The sequence below is a fragment of the Trachemys scripta genome, chromosome 5, assembly GCF_013100865.1.
Source record: "Trachemys scripta elegans isolate TJP31775 chromosome 5, CAS_Tse_1.0, whole genome shotgun sequence".
Lineage (NCBI taxonomy): Eukaryota > Metazoa > Chordata > Testudines > Emydidae > Trachemys > Trachemys scripta.
The window spans coordinates 115,425,638-115,448,018 of record NC_048302.1 but is presented as its reverse complement, the minus strand read 5'-3'; the positions used below and the strand labels follow the sequence as shown (position 1 = coordinate 115,448,018).

General features: G+C 41.1%; 1 protein-coding gene across 2 annotated transcripts in view; it reads right to left on the bottom strand.

The window, feature by feature from the left end:
• Positions 1-16,715: 16,715 nt before the first annotated feature.
• WFS1 (wolframin ER transmembrane glycoprotein) overlaps positions 16,716-22,381 on the bottom strand; it is a 50,037-nt gene continuing 44,371 nt past the window's right edge. For both annotated transcript variants that reach the window (XM_034771677.1, XM_034771678.1), the window contains exons 7-8: positions 21,408-21,553; positions 16,716-19,405 (exon numbers count right to left, since the gene is read on the bottom strand). In XM_034771677.1, the coding sequence (XP_034627568.1) occupies positions 17,594-19,405; positions 21,408-21,553 (1,958 nt within the window). In that variant the 3' untranslated portion in view covers positions 16,716-17,593. The remainder of the gene's footprint in view (positions 19,406-21,407; positions 21,554-22,381) is intronic.

The following is a 22,381-nucleotide window of genomic DNA, read 5'->3' as shown; positions in this document are numbered from 1 at the left end:
GTTTAATTACTATGAATGGTAACTCAAGAGTTTAGCGTGGCTCAGTGAATTTTAAAATGACTGTAAAATTACAAGATGACTCCTGGGTGAAACAGAAAACTAAAATTCTACTTAAATTGGTTTATACAGTTCTTTCTTCAATTGAACTTAAATGTAAATGGAAGATGATATTTCCATTAAGAAGTGTATAGAAATGGTGTACCATTTTGGAAATGCTTTTTAATCTAGGAAATCTTTCTGCATGACTAATAAAATCTGCGGAAAAATTATTACCCCAAATGATTTCTTCTCAACTCATGAGTAAAGGAGTGTAACTGATTCAGATGCCTTGGCTGATCTGCTCTTGTTAAAAATCCCTCACTTAGAAAAGGTTCTTTAACAACCTTACCCCATTCTTCACTAACTTTTTGGAAAATGGAGAATGAATTAATAAATGAACCTGCATGCTTTTATATTTTGATTTTTGGGGGAAAATCTACTACCAAGGTTTACAAAAAAAAAGGTGACAACTTTTTATATGAAGTCTTGACATGACACATGAACTATGTATGTTTAAATTTTTTTAGATTGATACTGTATATTCCGTGTGTAGAAGCACAAACGCATGTGCATCAGTTTCCAGCAATACTATACACATACAGTATGAAATATGTAGGTTAATTTTAAAGGGAATGAGGAATGTTTGTTTATAAAATACTGTATACCCTAGAAGACATGGGCAGTATTATATGTATATATTTATTCTAATTAAAGTTAACAATCAATTTTTTTCTTGTAAAAAGGTTTAAGAATGTGGTAAATTGTATAGAAAACTCATTAATGCCAAACTACTGCTTCAAGGGTGTCATACACTTTCTTTGACTTTTGGCCGCCTCCATTAACCTTTGTAGCCCAAAAATGCTAACAGCTCATACTGGCATTTACTGCTAGAAGTACTGTAAAACATATTTAGCTTCTAACATCCTCAAGTAAGAGTCTATATGTAACTTATTATAAAGCAGATCTTAATACAACAGTAATACTATTTTTATTTCATGTACCTTATTCTGTTTCAGGTTTGGGTACCAAAAAGATCTTGTAAAAATAACTAACTAATAAAATACATTTTTGGAGCTTTACAAAATTATTGATTTCCAGACCAAAATGATATGATGTGATTATTGAGGAAAATATGGAAATCCTTTTAAAGACCAGTATCACATTCATGACTCTGATATCACTGCTACGATTCAGTTTCCTGGTCTTTTTGAATGTAAGAAAGTTGACATCGTCATTGTGAATCTTTTAAAACTTTTTTTCGTTTTTGGTTTGAGCTTTCAGTGGCGTAGAGTAAATGATGGTAAAGTTGGTAAATCAGATTGTTTGGAAAGCTGTTGTTCATGGCTGCATTCTTTGTGTTGCACAAATTAGCTAACTGTTGTTGAATAAAGATATAAATATGTTAATACCAGCTTTTTCAATAAAATGACTGCAAAAATTGCATAAACAAATGACTGAGCTGTGCCTTATTTTTAAGCTAGGCATTAGGCACGTAGGTGCTTTGGAAAACAACAACAAAAACGCAGCAGTGAGTCTCAGCGCCCAGGTCTACACGCACATGCTCATCGGTCTCATACTACAGCACTAAAAATAGCTGTGTAGATACTCCGGCTGGGGCTGGAGCACAGGCTATGAAAACTGGGGAAGCATTTTTTGTTGTTTTGGCAGTGTAGACAAAACTGCCTAAGTCGCTTTTGAAAATGTACTTAGACTCCTAAATTCCACAGGTGGTTTTAAAATCACCCCAAATCAGAAAGAAACAAATACAAATAATTATGATAGGTAAATGCCAATGAAGAAGAAAGCATTTTAAATCTGTATAGCGCTAGAGGCAAGTATGGCAGCTTGCATACAAAGCTCCCACTGCAGTCAATAGGAACTTTGCCACTGTAAAGAGGGCAGGATACAGCAGGTAATTCAAGTTTAGAAAAACAAGTTAAAATATTAACAGAATATCGTAATTCCTAAATGTTACATTCATCTGAGGAGGAGCCCCAGTTCTGTCAGAAGTGGGAACATGTGTGTCTGTCAGCACATTTTTAATTATTTTAACACCTGACAGAAGAAGTGTACGGGTTTATAAAATGAGAAGGGCGAGCCCTGTCCATCAGAAAAGAGGCACAAATATTTAGTTTTCTCATTTTTAAAAAAGTATTAACACAACAGGAGCTAACATCAAATATACGGAAGCAGAAATTCTGTTAGAGCTACCTGGCAAGAAGAGATTCATAGTTAAACAGCGGCACTGAGCCATGCTGGGGAGACTTAATACTTAATTGGGAAACAAGTCACGTGTCAAGATGAAAACAACGTGGCAGGACAAATCCCTAGAAGAAGCAGTATTATTAAGTGGTGGTGATACAAATTAAACCTGCAGTGCCAATCCTACAGTGAGGCAAAATGCCCATTGAAGAAAATGAGTTCATCTATCTAAGACTGAGTTGACCCACAGAGCGACTGCAGTGCTCAGCAACGCTTGGAGAGCAAAAGAATTTAGCATGAAGCTTCTTCAGATACACAGCTAGATTGTACCTATCTTTAGGTTTATGTGGAAAGGCGGGAGGAGAGAATGGCATGGTCTTACACATCTCTCCCCTAGTTTACCTGTCGCTTCTTTTTCCCCCTCACCTGGCACATTTCCAGTCCTTGAACTACCTAGTCTCACTTGGCTTATCAAATATGAGTAGATAGTGGTGGGATAAAACTTAGTTGCAAATAAACACATCAAGCAATATGCCCATTTCCCTTTGCAGTTTCTCTTCATCCCTAGTGCCCAGCAGGATAAACATAAACCAGATGCCAACCTCCATTGCTCTAGAAAGTTCAGCAAATATATTTATTAACAGCACATGATAACCTGTTTTAACGCTATTGATTAGTGAAAAACAATGGCAACAGGAGCTGCTTCTCTTGGTTCAGTGCCACCTACTATTGCTATTTGCAGTCAGTGCAGCCACTTTGCTCTGATTTTCAGTTTGAGGCTAGTTCCCCCATCTAGTGAGATTGAGATGACATTTCTAACTTTCCAACACCACTGCTAGGATGGAATTCACCCCCACCTCCACAGAGAAGGCCAGCACAAGAACAATGCCCACTTAATTCCTAGTTTCAGCCTTTGTTATTGATTCCCTCATCGTCCTGAGTCCATAATTACATCCCGTGCCCATTTGCATTCTTCTCACTAATTGTCTCATATCTAAAATTAGAGTCTGATCCTGCACACGCTTATGTAGGCCCTCAGAAGGCAACAGGACAAGGAAAAGTTTGCAGGATTGGACTCCTGGGGGCAGGGTACATGTTGTCTTTGTACTGTAAATCTCATGCAATGCTTTAGGTGCTGTACAAATGACAGTGAATAATAAGTGCTGTAAATACTTTCCTCGGGGATGTAATGCAGAAAAACCTTATTCCTTTGTATTCTTGTCTCAGTCCCAGCTGCTGGGCTAGAAAGTCATTGTGGGTGAGCATTCTTTACACACTTATCCACTGTAAAGACGTACTCCACATCGTGGCGAGGACCCATTCAGGCCAGATATACCTGACCTAGGCAGACTGACTTGGGTTCCTTGATCTAGAAGTGTTACCAGGGTTACAGATTAAGCAGTCATGATATTGATAATGATTTGTCTTGTCATTTGCTAAGTGCAGCCAATCAATAGAAGGTACAAGGCATGTAACTGATCACATTTCCATTAAATAATTATTTTAATTACCACAGTGACCATATATTTTATTTTCATTTAACATTACTGCTAACGAGAATAATAGGACCTAAGTAAATAAAAGAAGGTCTCTTTTTTATATGCAGGGTACTCTTTTTTAGCACTTTTGTGAAAAGCCATCACCCTTGTTAAAAATAACTAATATCTGAAAAGAGGAGAGAGCACTGGTTTCATACCAAATAGAATGTGAATTTCTAACACAGCAATAAATAGCAGCCCTATCTGAAAAGACCTTGTCGGAACCAAATGTTTCTTCAACCCAAAGACAGATTAGCTCCAAATGCAGGGACAAATTCCTCAGCTGGTATAAAGTGACACAATGCCAATGAGCAATTCCAGCTGAGGATTGGACCCATAATATCCTTAATAAAATAAATCTGTCATCACCTGTTATAGATCAATGGATTCAACTGCTGGAAGAAAGCTGTTCTGGAAAAAGTCAATGTAAATAACAAACAAAAAGAATAATTTAACCTGGAATCAGGGGCCAAATTGAGGGGGGGGGCAGGAAAAGGCTGGTACTCTTCCAAGCTCCACCCACAAAATAAGCTCCTCCGATGCACGTCATCCAATGAAACACCACTCACAGCAGATTGGGCAGCTACTTCAGAGATGATCACGTGTCTTGCTTTTTCAATAAAAAAATTTGAATTTGGCTCAACCTTGGTGGGATTTGAATGGGGTGGCCAATTGCTGAATTACACAAATGCAAACACCCTTGCCCTGCCCCTTCCCCGAGGCCCCACCCCTGCCCCATCCCTTCTCCAAGGCCCCACCCTGCTCACACCATCCCCCCTCCCTCTGTTGCTTGCTCTCCCCGGATTGGGGCAGGGGTGCGGGCTCTGGGCTGGGGCCGAGGGGTTCGGAGTGTGGGACAGGGCTGAGCCTGGGGCAGAGGGTTGGGGTGCAGGAGAGGGTGCAGGGTGCAAGCTATGGGAGGGAGTTTGGGTGCAGGAGGGGGGTCAGGGCTGGGGTGCGAGGTGCGGACTCCAGCTGGGCGGCACTTACCTCAGGCGGCTCCCGATGGGCAGCGCAGCGGGGCTAAGGCCGGCTCCCTGCCTGCCCTGGCCCCATGCCGCTCCCAGAAGTGGCCAGCACGTCCCTGCGGCCCCTGGGGGTAGGGGCCAGGGGACTCTGCGCACTGCCTCTACCTAAAATCTCCCAGTTTGGCTTCAGTAGCTTCCCAGTAGGAGCAATATGAGATAGTGGACACTTTTAGTAATGGCAAAAATAATGAGAAAGCCCAGGCTTTCACTTTATATCATGAGTGGCATTTCTTGGGTGTAATCGGCAGAAGTTTCACAAAGGCTAGTGATCTACACTACCAGCCTAGCTGGCAGTCCACAAGGATCACAAATTGGATATATGAATTCTGAGGACATCTCAAACTTCACCTCACCTAGTTGAAAAAAGTCTTTACAATAAAATATACAGTATTTTGTGTTCGGGGGTTTGTGCCTTATTTAGTCTTCAGTTGGTAACCCTGACAGTGTCTACGCACCTGCCCGTTGCCGCCCAAAATGCAGAAAAGGGGTATCTAAAATCTGGAGGCCATGTGAGAATGAGTTGATACAGTGAGTCAGAAGTAGATACAGGAACAGAACACCAAACTCTTGACTTCTGGGTCTGTATTCTCACCTCAGGTGCCACCATTCTGCAAATTCTTTGGTTCAAACTTAAAAACAATAGAAAAAATGGCCAATTGGGGAGAAAGTTTAAATAAAAAGATTTCAAAGGCTAAACATCAAAAGCAAATAAATTAATTAGCAATAGTAAGTGAATAGATAAGTAAATGTAATGCTCTCTGCTTGGCCCAACATTAGCCAACATTTAAGGTCTTATAGGTTTGTTTCCATTAGGAGGAGGAATAGTTGATGTGTGCCAGGTAAATTCTTTCATGTAATCTTGTTTATTTATAAACAATATACACAGAGTCTTGTTTTCCTGAGCAGGAACAACAACATGCAGTTGCCTTTCTCAGAAATCCCGAGGTGTGCAACTCCACTGAGTTCTGTGCACAAGGAGTTCCGTCTCTCTGCTTCCTCTCCGAGTCTCACACACATCTGCTTCTGCAGGCTTTCAGTCCCTAAGGCTGTGTCTATACTGCAGAGTTAATCTGGGTGACTGGCACCCGGATTAGCCTTACTCAGGTGTGAGTGTCCCCACCGCAAAGCCCTACTCGTGTTACTGCATCCTCACAGCTTCTGCACTTGCCCACCTGTGGGGGCATAGCCTATAGCTCTTTGTGCTGGGACATGATAGGATTCTTTCCTGGTCAATTGTGTCAATTGCAGAACTTGTCTGTCTTGCTGGGGAAACAGCGAGAAAGGGATTGGAGGATCATTGGCACTCCACATTTACTCCGCATCCTCACTGCAAAGTGGGCAGGTTCCAGCCTGAGTTAAAGTGAAGCCCGGGTTCTAACCCACACCCCCAGCTGGGTAAAGCCCAGCCGGAGCCTAAAGCACCTTGAAACCCAAGTTAGAGGTTTTTCTATGTGGAAGGTTAGGGGGTTAAAGCTAAAATCCAGGTAAGAACCTGTGTAAACTGTGCAGTGTAAACATATCCTAACACATACACAGGCTGCAAAACTGATATCCTAACTCCTGTGTTTGCAGCCAGGGAAATCCCACAGCCAACACATTTAGCTCTGACCATCCATTGTTTGCAGCTGTTGCTTCCTATATAAAGTGACTTGATTGCTCCTTCTGTTGGATCTGAAAGAATGCTTGGCACACCCATTGACTTTAACGGGGTCTGTTAGGGTGTATCTACACAGAGAGCGGCAGCAAATCTCAGAGCCTGGGTTGACAGACTCAGGCTCATGGTACGAGGCTAAAAATAGCTGTGCAGATGTTCGGGCTCCCCTCCCTTGGCTTCAGAGCTTGCGCTCCAGCTGAACCTGAATCTCTACACAGCTGCTTTTAAAACGGTAGCGTGAGCCCGAGTCTATTGACTCTGAACTGCCGGCTGTGTAAATGCACCCTTATTGTCTTTGGATCACAGACTCACCTGATAACAACCATAAGCACCTTGCAACTTCACTGTACTAAATACTATTTTATGTAAACAAATATGCACGGTTCTAATTCATTATGCTTTTCTATTCATAAGGATGCTAAATGGGTGAGCATCTCTACAGTCCATTTCTGAAAGTTATACTTCTTTCCTGTGTGCTGCCAGCGCTGAAAGGCCAATTTTGCAGGATATTTTCTAAGCGGAAGATTTACAGGATTTGAGTGACTGTATCTTAGCAACCACAGATGCTTATAAACCCAGTTTGACTGCTTCAATTTTTAATTTAAATCTACCACAGAGAGGCAGCCTTCATGTACCATGCACAAAACCACTCCAGCAGTTCATTATATAGAAACACAATTGTCTTATAGAAATGCAGTCTCAAAAATGAGTCTGAACTATGGAATCTATTCCCTTTCCCCATAGGCCCTACCTATGAATTTCACATAATTTCTGTTGGACAAGCTATTCATAGCTGTCTGAGTCATGCTGTCTAGAAAGAGGCTGGGGAGGCAGGGGGATCTAAGAGTCAGTGCAGAGGTACAAGCTCTCCGTGGAGATTGTACTGGCCTCCTGCATAGACCCTAGATATTTGGGGACGAAGTGTCAACCCTAATCCCCCAAGGAGTTACTTGAGCCAAATTCCACACAAGAAGAACCTTGCAAAATTCTCCTCATCCCAAAAACCATTCCCACAGATTTTTCCTTAGGAAGGCATGATCTATCTCTGTGATACTTACCCATTCCCACACCCTGTGCAGCAAGGAGCAAAACCTGAATCCAGAATACAATTGAGTCATATTTTGCATAGCCTCTGAGATAATAACAATCAGTATTTATATAGCCCCTTTTCATCCACAGATTTCAAAGTGCTTCAGAAAGATGGGTAAGCATCACCTTACCTACCACGATCTTATTTTGGGAAACCTAGTATCATTAATTATGTTATTTCTATTGTTAATGTCAAAAATAAAGGGAATATAAGTAAAACTATAGTTTAGGGTCAACTATTAGGTCCACTTTAGGACAGACATGACATGCTGTATTAATTAGGGTACCTGTATTACAGTTAACTGATCCATTTTTCAAGATGTTTTAACATAAGCATCTCAGCTGGAATCAGAAGATCAGTTATCCCAGGAAAAAGAGTTTTCAGAATAAAGGACTGAAATATTTCCACTGAGACTCCCCATTTAATGTATCACAAATAAGGATCACTTGAGCAATTATCAGAAGTAGCTTTAGGAGAGATTTATGAATCAGACATTTATAAATACAGGAAAGGATTTTTCGCAAGGAGAAGGCTGAAGAATCAATTTACTGCAAATCTGGCTATGAATCATCATCATCATCTGCCCACTATTTGTCCTGCTGAAGTGCTATAGATGCACATCAACATACAGATGTGTTATATATTAACTGAATTCACAAGACCATACAAAGTTAGCACATTTTGCAAAATCTCTCTTTCCCCCCCAAAATATTCACAAGATCATTTTGCACCATTTTTTGACCTCAACATGTTATGAAATGGCAGGTTTTGAAATTTCATATGTTTTGAAATTTAAAAAATTTTTACTGGAAGGAAATTACAAATTTCAAACTTTGAAATTTTTAAAATTGAGGGTTTGTGTCTCAAAAATGTGTGATCCCATTCTTAAGAGAAAAATCCCCATGAAATCTGTAGTGTTTTCCAAAATTGGTCCAAATCCATATTTCAAGATATGCAATTTTCACTGAATATTCTACACAGCCCTGATTTGATTTTTGTACCTTTTCCCTTTTATTAACCTACAAGTACACTGTGTATGCAGCAGATTAGAATAACTATGCAGTATATTAGAATAACTGATAAGAAACTTAAGTCACCTTTGCAACTTTGTCCCTCCAAAAATTGCATTTTGTCGACACACATAGAATAACTATGCTCTGTACCTCAGCAGCATGTCACTTGGTGAGGCAAAGGTTAATTTCTGGCTTTTCTACTATAGCTCTAAGTGAAATGTCCTGACATGACTTGCAAGGGAAGCTGTATTGATTCTTTTGTCACTTTACTGTCCAAGGTTAATCTGAATGCTTGCTCTTATAGACCATTTTTATCAGACTAGGGAATAGAGCAGACCTTAACACCAGAACTACAGAGTCAAGTTACCTTTGTCCACTACAACTTCTTTACAGCTCTTTGAAGAGGCAGGATTCCTGTGAGTGGAACATACCAGAAGTTATCAGAACTCACTCTTGTGATGAAAAAGATAACACGAGGGGGGGGGGGGGAAAACACACAGTCCAAGCTAAAGTGGAGGTGCTCATCTCAGGCATTTACCTCTTTAAAGCATTTGTAAACTACTTCTCACTTTATTACTGGGATCATTTCACAAACCAAGCTGGAACTACATTTGAGTCAGATGCTGTCTCCGACATAGGTTTGGGGACTACATCCTTAAGTGGCTAAAACCTCTTAAAACAATATTTCCAATACCTAAACAATTTGCCATTCAAAGCTTTATTTTAGTAATTATTTACTGAAGTTATAATTCTTTGCCCGAGGCAACATAATGGATTGTTGTCATGGAAACATCTCTGCTATCGCAAGCATGGGATCCTTTTGAAAAGTGAGGGAGACACTGAAGCGGGATCTAAAGAAGAAATGCTTTGTTGCAATGTTTCTCTTTTTAAAGCAAAGAAATCATCTAAAACACAGAGAGGTAGATCTGGATTTTGGTTCCAACCCACCCAAAGTTCAAGGGTATTAGGAGCCAGGATTTTGGTTTAGGCCCATGTCTAATTTAAAGTGACACTAAGCTACTGCTGCCAAGAACTGGCATCTCCCATAGTTAGCAGCATCTGCAAGGCACTTTGTGTTGCTGAATTTGCTATTATTGTCAGAAAATTCTGCCTACCATCTTCAAACTAAGCCAAAAGACTAGTAACAAACTGCTGTTATAAAACACCTGCTACAGAATCTCCATTTGATTTGCAATCTGTTTGACAGAATGCTGACTCTGAACTCTTCGCCATATGGGGCCTTTGCTTGAGCTACCGTCTTGTCAAACAAAATGCCAATCGATTTATATTGCATAGGGAGGCTTTGGAGAATTTAACATAGATCTAAAGTAAGAGAGGCTGTCAATTTCCCTTAAAAAAAAAGAAAAGAAGATAGCCTTTGTACTTCATTCCTAATTTAATTGCACCATTGTAAGCTGGATTCTGTACATACCTTTACTGTTCAGGTATTATAGTCAAGTTTTATTAATTATCTGGTAAGTGCTGATGGTGTGCTGGATGCAAAACAAGGCCCAGAGGTAAACATGGTTCCTGCCTGGAGTGACATCAGGCCTATGCTGTATAGCGGTGAAAGTTACAACAGCACTAAATCAAATGACAATCTAAAACCTACATTAAAACAATGTTAATGAGGCGTGTAAGCCCCTCAAGAAGCGGCTAGCCTGCAAATTGTCTGGATAGTATGTTTAATACAGCCTCACTATCTGTAGCTGCATTATGTGCTCCATGGTTCTTATACGCGCCTTCCTCAGAGGGTTTCACAAACTGGAGCAAATACTTATCTCACTGCTGTGGCCTCAATATGGGAACAAGCATAGGCATAACTAGTCTGCTCATCCCTCTCACTGTAAAGAGTTAACCAGGACAAAAACAGAGAAAATGGTTACATGTTCTTTCTAAGGGAGATTTTTAAATTACATTTTAATTTCTCTCTCAGAAGTAGTAAAAGCATTGTCTCCTTTTAGTCTTTTAGCATTTTCCTCTTCAGAAAACATTAAGCAGAGAGAGAATGCAGTACAGGCTTTGAGTGCCATCTGATGGCATGGATGAAAATCATCCAGTTATTGTATTATTTTGAAGCAGACAATGAACAACTTTAAATTCCAATTTCTATGAAACTGTCACTGGTAATTGACCAAATAAATGACTGGCCTCACAAGAGAAAATCTATGCCTAATTGCATTATGTTTCTGCAAAATTTGCTGAGCTACTAATAAAGGCAAAAGATGATCTAGATCTGTATGTGCACCAGTGGAGGCTACTGGAATGTGTACAGTTTATGGACAAATCCTCAAATGAACATAAATCAGTATAAAATTAGCAGGTTCTTACCTTGGATTCTCTTTTCTGGCTTTTTTACAAGCATATATTGAAGGAACACAACATCTCCTTCTCTTAGGTGTGATTTGGACACAGTAAAATTTATTGATTTGCTACAATGCTAAATTGTAGATGAGGGGCTGGATGGTACAGGTAATTAACAGCTTGATACAAACTTTTTAATGCGTATGGTACATCACTGGTTCAAAGTCCTGGTCAGGTGGTGTCAGTACTGTTAACCCCCAAGTGTTCAAAAATCATGAATCTGTCCCTCCCATCATGAAGTTGGCTTAAAAATCATGAGACTTTACATAATAATAAATCTGGGGTTCTTTTTGTTTGCCTTCTGGTTTTTGAGCCTCTAGATTACGCTCGGATCATGTTTTCAAGCTTTTATCTGTAACCATAATGGGCAGAAACTCACATTTTTAAATGGTAACAGGTTTCAGAGTTGTAGCGAGGGTGCAAATTAGGGTTCTAGCGTGTACCAAGGGCAAGCACTGCCCAGCAGTTCCTGAAGAAGTGTGGTAGCCTTCTCTGGCTGTCCCTGCTTGGCTGCTATTCCCTGATTACTGCCTAATGATTGATGTGAAACGAATGGGTGGTTTCATTCCAGTCCCAGCCAGACATGTGCCCCAATCACAAAAACCCCTCATGCACTAGATGGGCATTAGCTGTCACCATGTTCAACTGTCCCAGGTAAACTGAATGGGCAGCAGGGAATGAACTACTCTTTCATATTATACCTATTGGGGTCCGGGAAGTGGGGGGGGCAAAAGCCCGCCCACTGCTGAAGGACCCCCCGCCCCAGCCTAAAGGGAGGATCTACATGACCTGGAAACCAACTGATTTCGGGGGACAACTAATGAAATAACAGGAGTGCGGTCAAAGGGTCAAAAGAAGGGACACAGATCAGAGAACCCGGACAGCACCTACTGCTCCTCGAAGGCGTCAAGGGAGCCAGTGGACGCCGCCCAGAGGAACTCTGTCCAGATGCGTGAATGGACGGAAGATCAGAAACAGGCCCCACGGTCATAGGAGTCTCCATCGGCCAACCTCCTCTCCCTGGTTTTATAGATGGCCGTTTTAGCCAGGGCCAGGAGAAGGTTGACCAGGAGGTCCCGTGAGTTTGTGTGGCCACGGATAGGGAGTGCGTAGAGGAGGAGGTGAGGGGAAAAGTGCAGCCAGGTTCAAAAACGCAATAGCCCTGCTCTAGTTAAGGTTCAAGCCAGGTTTCAAGTCAAAGCTCAGTTTTTCTAAGTGCTCTAAGTCGATGGGGGTGACACAAGAGTGCCTTGTTTTGTTTTGTTTTTTTAAACAATAGGCTTCTTAGCATACGCATAATGTGCCCCAGGTGGCAAATGACCAGGATTCATTACCGAATTTGGTCCACTGGTTGGATCATTAATAGCTTCCCTGGCCTGGGCTGGATACTGACAGGGAGTGTGACATGAACATTGACCCGTGCCCTCCTTCTGGCAACTGACTTTTGCTTATGGACACAGAGCAAACAAGAGCTCAGATCATCCTATCAGTGTGGCCAGTGCTTGAGGGTTACCCCCAACAGAGGGCATGGTGTTCACCAGCCCTTCCAGGGAAATCAAATTAAAACTTTATTTGAAAAAGATGTTGCTACTTTATTTTAGTGTCTCAAAAGCCTTTCGAGCTGAAGTGCCAGAGGAATTAAACTAGGCACGCAGGGAGAGAGGAGTTAACAGGATTGTTTGCTTTCACAATTTCACACCAGCTGGATAGCTCAAGCAGATAAGCAGGAGTGTTCGGATGCTAAACACACCCAGCCAGCATCACTGTGAGCCTCCCCTCAAAAAGACAGCATGGGTGAGGTAATATCTTTTATGGGACCAGCTTCGGTAGGTGAGAGAATCAAGCTTCTGAACTTAGACACAACTCTCCTCTCGGTGTAAGCTCAAAAGCTCGTCTCTCACCAGCAGAAGCTGGTACAATAAAAGATATTACCTCATCTACCTTCTCTCCCCCCTACTCTGGGACCAATACGGCTACCACAACAATGCATACCACCTGAAGCAGAAATTTGGAAAAGGTTAGATAGCATATTGCTAAAGCCTGTCTCTGGCAGAGTGATGCGGGTTTTTTTTGGTTATTTTGGGGGAATGCGATCAAAGTATTTTTGTAAAACAAAATTAGTTAAGTCAATGTTGCTGGCAGGGGAGGGGCAATTTAGGTGGTGAAGTGGGGGGTAAGGAAATAGGATGAGAGGGATTTGGGGCTGCATCAAGGGAAGGGGGATAGAAAGAGATGGATGGTAGGGTAGGTGAGGAAGGGAGGAACCCATGGTGAGTGGCAGGGGGAGAATAAGGGCAGTGTGCCTGTTAGCCTGACATTGTCCCCTTTTGTACACACCAGGATTTGGGGCATCTGAGCCCCTCTCCCTACACCCACGCAAGCTGGGATCTGGGGATCTCTGATCCCCCTCTCCCTACTCCCCATATGCATGCCAGGATCTGAAGGGAGGCTTACCCACCTATGGGGGCCTGATATCCTCCTTGCTCCCCTTCACGGAAGCCTGGTTCTGGAGGGAACTTGCCTTTCTGGGAGGTGTCTGAGCCCTAACTAACTCCTCCTCCCTTTCTCCATGTATGTGCCAGAAGCCCATGTATAGGAGTCTGCCCTAACCTCCCTTCATGAGAACTAGGTTCTGGGGAGTGGTTACTGGAGGTGTCTGAACACTGTCCCCTCCCCCCCCCATTTGTGCACCAGGGGTCCCTACCCATCCACAGGTATCTGACCTCCCTCATATAAGCCAGATTCAGGGGGAGCTTCCCTTTCTGGGGGTGGTTGAGCCTTTCTCCCTCCCTGTGTGCATGCATGCACACCAGGAGCTGGAGGCCCCTGTGTCCATCTATGGTGGTCTGACCTCCCTTGCGAGACATGTGCAGAGTGGTGTGGGGGACTGGACCTTTCTCCCTATGCCTCCATGTGATCTGGGAGTCTTTGTTCCATCAGTGGTATCTGAGCCCCTCTTTCTCCCTCTCCCCACCCCCCACCCACATGAACAAGGATGGTGGAAGCCCTGTATCTTTAGGTGGGAAGCTAACAACAGCCATAGTAAGAGCACCAAAAAAACCCACACAGCTGACACTAGGGCAAGAAGTATCTAACAACAGGTATGCTCAACTTGTATCAGACATTCTCCAGCAGTGGGGATGGCCCCCCACCCCTCCAAAAAAAACCAAAAACAAAGAAACACCCACAGACATAAATGGAGCAGTTTGCACATCTCAGAGCTATTGGTTCAGGCCGTACTTAGCACCATGGTGTATTTGCTTTCAGCTGAGAACATTTCATTAAAATGAATGGACCAAGGGACACCTCTGAGTCTGAAATCCAGCCTGGGCAGAAATCTGAAAACCAACCTTAAACATGGGGGAGGAGGGGAAATCTGCCTCTCTCAAGGTTTATTTAGGAGACATGTAATCTGAGTACAACAGAATATTCAGAATGTGCTGAAACTCTTTGAAAAATAAATTACACTTATTGGGAGGGGAGGGGAGAATAAATGGGAATGGGTGGTATGGGAAAGAAGGAATGGGGGTGGAAAAGGGGAGGATTGGAGAATATGAAGAGTAGTGGAGGAAGCTGGAGAATGGGGGGGCAGGGATATCAGCCCTGAATTCTCCCCTTCTGCCCATGTGCTGGGATATAGGGGAGCACTATCCCTCTGCAGAGGTCTGAGCCCCTCTTCCTGCCAGCTGTGCGTTCTGGGATCCAGGAAGTGACTAAATCACTTGCCTAGCATCACGAAGCACCTCTAAATGCTAGTGCCGTGCTCTGTACATTTGTCTGTGCTCCATTAAATAGCTTTCCAGATGAATCATTAGCCTGACTTCCTTTACTCAAGCAAAACTTCCATTGAAGGGGATAGATTTGTCTGAGTAAAAACTAAGAATAGCAGGATCTTTAACATTATTGAATAGCAAGAATGCAAATTTTCTTGATTCAAACATATGAAAAAAAAGCTACACATTCAAATGTGTATAATTTAAAAACCGCAAGCACTTACTTCAAAGTGAGAGTAAGCGTAGACATTTTAAAAGAGTGCAAACATTGTTTGACCTTCCCCCTCTCTCGGAGAGGCATTGAAAGAACACACACACACACACACACAAACTGACCAATTTCAAAATCAAGGATCATTATGCCTCATGCCAGATTTTTTCATATAGGAATCTTGTGGTGTTTCATGGTCCCTCTGGCAGCATCCCTCCCCATCACCTTTTATTTGGTAGAAGATTCTGCTCCTAAGCCAGAGCCACCACACAGAAGCCCAGTACCACCAGCTCTCCTTTGTGGCTCTCCTCTAGCTCCTGTGACAGTTGCAGTGAAACCGAACTGCCAGGGCTTTGCCTGTTGGCCACTGGCCCCTAACAGAACACCTGGGAATTAGGATCAGGGACAACCACCGTGTTGTGAACTTTTGTGATTTTAAAAAACAAGCAAACCTGCCACAGTCAAGGTAAAGTCTCACATGATCTCAGAATCCTGGCTTCCAAACTCATGAGGTTTCCCTATTCAAAATGGCCAAAAGGGAGCTAATGCAAAACTGCCTCCCAGCCGAGGCAGTCACCATTCACTTTGGACTTTGCATGGGGAAGTGAGATTACCCAGTGAAGATGGCTACCACCTCTGACTCCAGTTTCCTCTCTAGCCCAACATGTGTAAGGAGACAGGTTGAAGCAGGACATAGCCTAAAAGGGAGCAGGAGGAGACTGGTGGAGGGTTTTGGAGAATATGGGATGGCAGAAAGGAAATATATAAGAGGTGGTTTGGAGAAAGGGAGATCATGGGGGAGCATGAAGGGAAAATGTGAGTAGGGGAGGAGTCTGAGTATGCTAAAGAGGAAGATGGAGAGGGGAAGGAGACAGGACAGCGATAAGTGCAGGGGAGAGGGCATGTAGAGGGATAGAATGGCAGCTCCTCTGCTCCACAGGTTAGGAGGATAAAAGGATATCAGCAGAGAAGCCCGCATTTTAGCATGAGAATTTTCAGTTGAATTTTGCCTCACGTGCACTTTGAGGCAGATGGCTTCCCACAGCTCAAAATAACAAATGCAACAACTCGCCCCCACCCCCTCCAAGTATTTTCCAGTCTCATGACATTTTAAGACAATGATTTTGGATGACATCACTCATGGATTGTTGAGTATGTGGGAACTTCGGTAACCACACCAAAGAACAGAACTGTGGGGGTGGGGAGGAAGATAAGGAGAGAGAAGGGGGCCCAGCTACACCAAAACAATGGCTATGTGGTTTTTTTTGTTGTGACATTAATTTTACTAAATTATAGATCAAAGTCATTAGTTCCATTATTATTTGTACAGCCTCTGCAATATGATAGGGGCTTTAAATACAGGTATGAAAACAGTGTGTTTGCCTTGAGCAACTTGGAGTCTAGATAGGTAGTGCCCTGAAGAGAAGGACTGGGGTTAATAGACCTTGTGAGAAATAGATGTTTAAAAGAAGGGAAGGATAGAGGAATGAAAGATTGGGTCAAGAAGAGGGTTTTCTGACAGTCAAATACTGCAATATGTTCTTGATAATCAGGACTGTACAAATTAGAATAAAGTGGAAAGAAAAAAAGGAAAGTATATATACAGATCATGTAGCTACAAGAAGTTCACAGCTTGCAATATTCTGATTTTACTGCTGTATCTTGAAATATGAATTATAATTTCTAGCACTCCAAAACTGGAATTGTGTTTTAAACCAAATACTAAAATGTAATATGGTTTATAATTTAAAGCTGTTACCATTGGATTGGAAGTAACTACTCACAATGTCAAAGCATAAGCAATGAGTGTAGAATCCCATTTTAATTCAGGTTTATATTTACATACATTTGCACAATACATATTATTAACCAGACATTTTATTTCATCTCCATTGTAGATTTTTTTATACAGTGCTTTTCAATTGATTTGGTTTGCCTATTACTAGTACCGCCACAATACCAGTCTTACTAACTGGTGCCTAGCATTCACATGCTATCATGAATTATAACTGATAGTCTCCTATGTAGCTATCATAACCAGTTACAGTGAATAGCATGTTCATTTTAAGAAGAATACTTAATAAAAGTGAAATGGAAACTAGAGCTCTTGTTGCAACCTTGCTGGTGTGTGAAGTGGTGTCCACCACCAAAAGACCCATTCAAATAAAATCTAATAAATAGCAAAGAAGTTCAGTTCTATACACCCCAATCACATGGCACCAGATTCAATCTAGTTGTACAATTAATACTTCTCTAGAAACCACTGAATAAATACAAGAAACATTATATCTTAGGTTGCCTACAAGATATCCATTCTACATGTGAAAGTACATAAGGGCAATGCCGTGAATATTTCACGAGTAAAGTGCTTTTAATGTCAAGCAGATGAATATACCCTAGTACTGTACCACAGAAAGAGTTCATTTTGGATAAAAACAGTTCATGCATCTACTCTGCAGCAATTCTGTGCATTAATTTATAGTAATACTTAAACAGAATTTATAACCTCAATCCTACGGGATACAAGGACTGGGTACAGTGTTTACACCTACAAAACTCAACCAATACTCTGGAATAGCATACATTTTGAACATTGCTACAGCAAGTTTTGTTAAGAAGCCAAACCTTTGGTAGTGTTAATGCAGTATACATTGAAGATACCATTGAACCAGTATATGAGCTCAATATGCAACTGACAGGAATGGAGAAAAGAAAAAATCAAAAGCAAATTTAATGGCTTTTTGCACTGTGCTTCTCCAGTCATGCTCTATTTTCACATGCCTTCCTGCGGGTGTAAGTTTAGACATGCAATTTAAGCAAGTGATTGCTTTCAGTTCAAAGACAGGCCACTTGCTGCCAAGACGACCCTCCAGAATTGTGCTGAATTCAATTATACTTCCTTGCCTTAAGTTCAACAACACTTTCTTAAACTCGTTGCTTGCCTTCAGCACAATATCTTTGGTTATATCCTCCTCCTCTACAGCTTTAGTTCCATTTTTGCCATTGAAAGGCATGCCCACAGTTAATTCGAATTTGTATCGATCAAACTTTTTCATGTGACAGTCATGCTTTGTCAGATACTTGAGACGACACAGTTCCTCCTCCTCCATGGTAACATTTTTTGGGTCACACACAGGGTAGGTTTCACCATACAAACATCTAATCCAATCACCAATAAAAAGTGGAAGCATGTTTATTGCAGATTCTGCACTATTGTCAATTTCTGTAACCCTGACATATTTGAACCGCCCAGTCCATGTAACTCTGTGTCCTTCCAGATGACTACATATAATTTGGGTGCGTGCCATGTTAGTCTCCTTCCATGACCGGGGTCCACAGACGAAGCCATACTGATTCCATGTCAAGGTAGAGTTGTAGACTTTCATTCCCTCTGATCGGTACACATAGAACCAACAGAACAACACTACAGCTGTAATCCACACCAAAATGAGTTTCACAATAGAACTCCTGGTTAGGGATTTTATCATTTCAACCACGGAGAAGTTAGTTTTTGTCCACCATCGTAAAAACAAAGGAATACCACACAACACAAGAGTCACCACAATCTTCATGAGCTCCAAAGATATGAACCACTTTATGAAATGCACAAGACACATGAGTGCAATGCCTATGATTAGAACTGGGAGTGCAAAGAGAAACAGAAAATAGCCAACTGATGCACGAATGAGACCAATGCAGGAGGACTCTTGCAGAATAACCACTGAGAGTTCACACCACATGAAACACACTAGGTAGGGAACCAGGTAACAGTAGGTGCCTTTAAAATTCCGCAGTTGTGCCATTCTAAAAAAGAGATAGAACAAGTACAGGAACAGAAGGCATGGGATGCTCACATTTAGTATGAAGAAGTGGCCTATAGGAAAAGTAAAGAAGGTTTTACCTAAGAATTTGAAATAGCCCAAATTTATAGGTAGTATCTGCAACAGAGAGAGGGAGCCAGCAGCCACCTCAGTCATTAAAGCTCTTCGTGTGTAGGGTTCTGCACAAGTGCTTAAACTCATATAACTTGTCACTGTGAAAAAAACAGAGATGGTAGCCAACTCTGAGCATGGTATGAAGTCTTTGCTTGCTATAGGGAAGGAAAAAATGACAAAGAAAACGGAGAGCAAAAAGTAAACGTATGGCTCTAAATGATTCCACCCAAAGTTCACTTCTGCTTGCTCAACATCTAGATTTGGCTCGAAACGAAGCAATAAGTCAGTCAGGGTGCGAAAGTTTTCCCAGGCCTTACTGTCTTGAAAGACTTTCAGTGTGCAAATCACCATGGAAATGAAGGACAGATAGAAGATGACTAATGGGATAAAGAAGGCAAAAAAATCGATTGTCAGATTACTGATGATGAAGAAGAAGATGAGGGCATTGATGTGGTGTGTTGGAATAATAGTAGACAGCCAATGCATTCCTGCCTTAGATGCAATATCTATAAGGTACTCTTTAATTTCCATAATGGCATGAAGTGGATATTTTACAACCTGAAAAGAAAGGAAAAAACAGTTTATTTAACAACATTTTTGTACATGTACAGTAGGTATATTCATGTTAAAGCAGTAGCAGTAAGTCAAGTCTAGCTTGCTCTGAAATACTTCTATTTCAAGAGGTGTTGCACAACAAAATGGGGTTTTCTCTGTGACCATTTTTTGATATTAACTTCATCAGATGAGGCACAGATTATGTTACCTCTCCATTAGGATATCTAAAAAGTTTTCAAAAAGGAAGACAAATCTCATTATCAATATGTCATATAATTTTTTTATTAAAAGGCTTCCTAATCTAGCATTCTGTTCAATTAGGTTCCTACTGAAGTGCCCATTGGTATTATAAAGATGAACTACAGTGCTGCAATTCTGTGCCATCTTGTGCCATTCCTTCAGCTGTAAACTGTCAGCTTCTCCAGTGATTCCGTCACGCGCCATGCATTGTTATACACAATGACACTAAGCGATTGTCCATGCGGCAGGTTACTATAAGGCAAGCCAGCGTGTGACTCTGCGGCACGCTGGCTTGCCGCACAGTACTGTCCCATTTGGACATTGCTACAGCCCAGTGAAAGCATGCTAAGCTGTATGCTAAGCCATATTCCAGAACTTTCACAGTGCTGTTGCAGTGTTCTCACAGGACGTTAAGCTGGTGCTTGCCACGCAGTAGATTCACACCCTGGCTTGCTATGCAGTAACTTGTCAAGTGGACAAGCCGTAAGTCTTTACAGGTAGTTTGCATTTTTCCAAAATGTTCCTTCCCAAATATGTAAGCAAGCAGCTATCAAAAACTATTAGTCCTTTTCAACCTCTATTATTACTGTTATAAGCAGCTAGTACTATTTCATCTCCCTCCCTATGCACAGAGCTAGGATTATTCCTTTAACCACAATCAATTATATCACAGAGCCTTTAATATTCCACTTATCCTGCAGGGGATTACCTGCCCAGCAGGGTGACTTGTCAAACAACACTGTAGTTATTGTAAGAAAAGACATTCCTTTTCTGCAGGACAGATGGAAAGGACCATCTAGAAAGAGATTACATCTCAAGCAAATTTTGAACTAAAAAAGCTGGCAAATGTAGCTTCACAGCCCCAAAACAACACAAAAAAAAAATTCAATTTCCATGGTGTGCCAAACATATGCCTTTGTATCAAGTACTTCAGGGAGAGGCCAAGAAGCTTTCAACAGAGATTTATACATCATACTAACTGGGGCAGAAAGCCCAGGAAGTTAAGAGTAAGGCTATTCACTGGTGAAGTGTCCCTTCCTAAGTACATCTCCTTCAGAACATTAAGTCAATTACCTGGAAGCACTAGAGGAGATATAGTCCTTTTTTTGTCCCTTAACATTGAACATGATGTCCAAGGAGGACAAATAAAGAACTGATTTGCTGATGGCAGCATTCTGCTCCCTACCTGCTGCCATTTTGAAATTCAGATCAATGAACGCATGTGTGTCTCAGTTCTCCTGTTTAGATTTTGTTTGTACTGTTTAACAGTGAAGTGTTGGCCTGCGCAAATCACTGCCAGCCAGTTTCATCCTTTAATTCCCTCACAACAGAAAGTGAGCTGTCTTACACATCTAGTCCACTGTTGTGTTTTCCCATTTGTATATGCATGTTTACACACTTCATTCATTTATTTACTGGTCTCTAATTAATAAAAGCAGATATACATCTAAATAAAAAATATGGCAAAAGAGAGGCATTGTTGTCCTCTGCAAGGTGAGTATGAAGATGTATTGTCATCTTCCAAGAACAATTTTTATGTTTTCAAAACATCTTCCTTCTAAATTTATGCCATACGTATAAAAATATCACACAGTGTATGTGTATATATGCAACTATACACTCACACAAGTTCTATCAATGATGCTTTTGGGTGACTAGATACAAGTTTTGAAGGTAGATCATTTGAAGGCTATTTTGGCTGTAAATAAATTAACTAAGAGTCCTTCAATACATATCACACAATAGGTGCTTAACTAGTTTTCACCTTTAGTCGCAGTGGAAGTTCCTCGGGACTCTTTCCAGCCAATTCATCATCATCATCCTCCTGCACAAACAGGTTAGTTGGGATGATTCCCTTTGCATACTTCTTGGTTATTTCAACAAAATCATCCAAAGCAATATAGTTCTTAGCTGAAAGTTATAATGAAGATAAAAAAAAAAGAGAACTCAAAAATTACAGTATTAGCATCCCATTAATTACAAAACATGCACCAGCCTTTCTAGGACTGATGTGGAAATTATTTTCCAACAAACTTTGTGCTTATAATATGGAGAAATTGAACTCTTGTTAACAGGTGTTTATTTTGTGACCTGTTCAGAGATAGCAAATTAATTTTGGTGGCAATAAGTGGTCACAATACATCTTATCAGTATATATTACTATAATACACACATTATAAGAAAGAAGAAATAAAATGAATGAATATGTTCATCTGAGACCAGTATGAAATACATTATATTCCATTTGGTTAGACTGCAAGTATTTCATATTTTGTGTCCAAGTTTCATCAGGATTAAAGCTGCAGTGCAGATATTTTAACCTGTCAAAGATATCTGTATGCTTATTCTAGTGCCCTGCAATTTTATCAGGTTTCAGATCACATTATTATTTATCTGAAACGTAACTATGGCTTTCCCCTCCCTTTATAACATTTTTTGGGTAAAAATAATTAAATTTTCAGTAGCTCTGCCGTATTAAAAAAAAAGACACAGAGCCACAGGAAAAGAACTCCTCAATGTTTAACTGAAAGTCTGCACTGAGTCAGAAGTCAGTTCTCTGGAGAATACATTGCATATATTCATCTTACATCTAGGAAATCTCATTAACTCAGTAAAATGAGCAATGCCTCATAATTCATACACACAAGACCCCATATCATCTCCCTCTAGCTAATAGTTTTGATATGATGTGAGGCTGGATACTATATACTTTTTTTCCAAACATATTGAAGTATATTT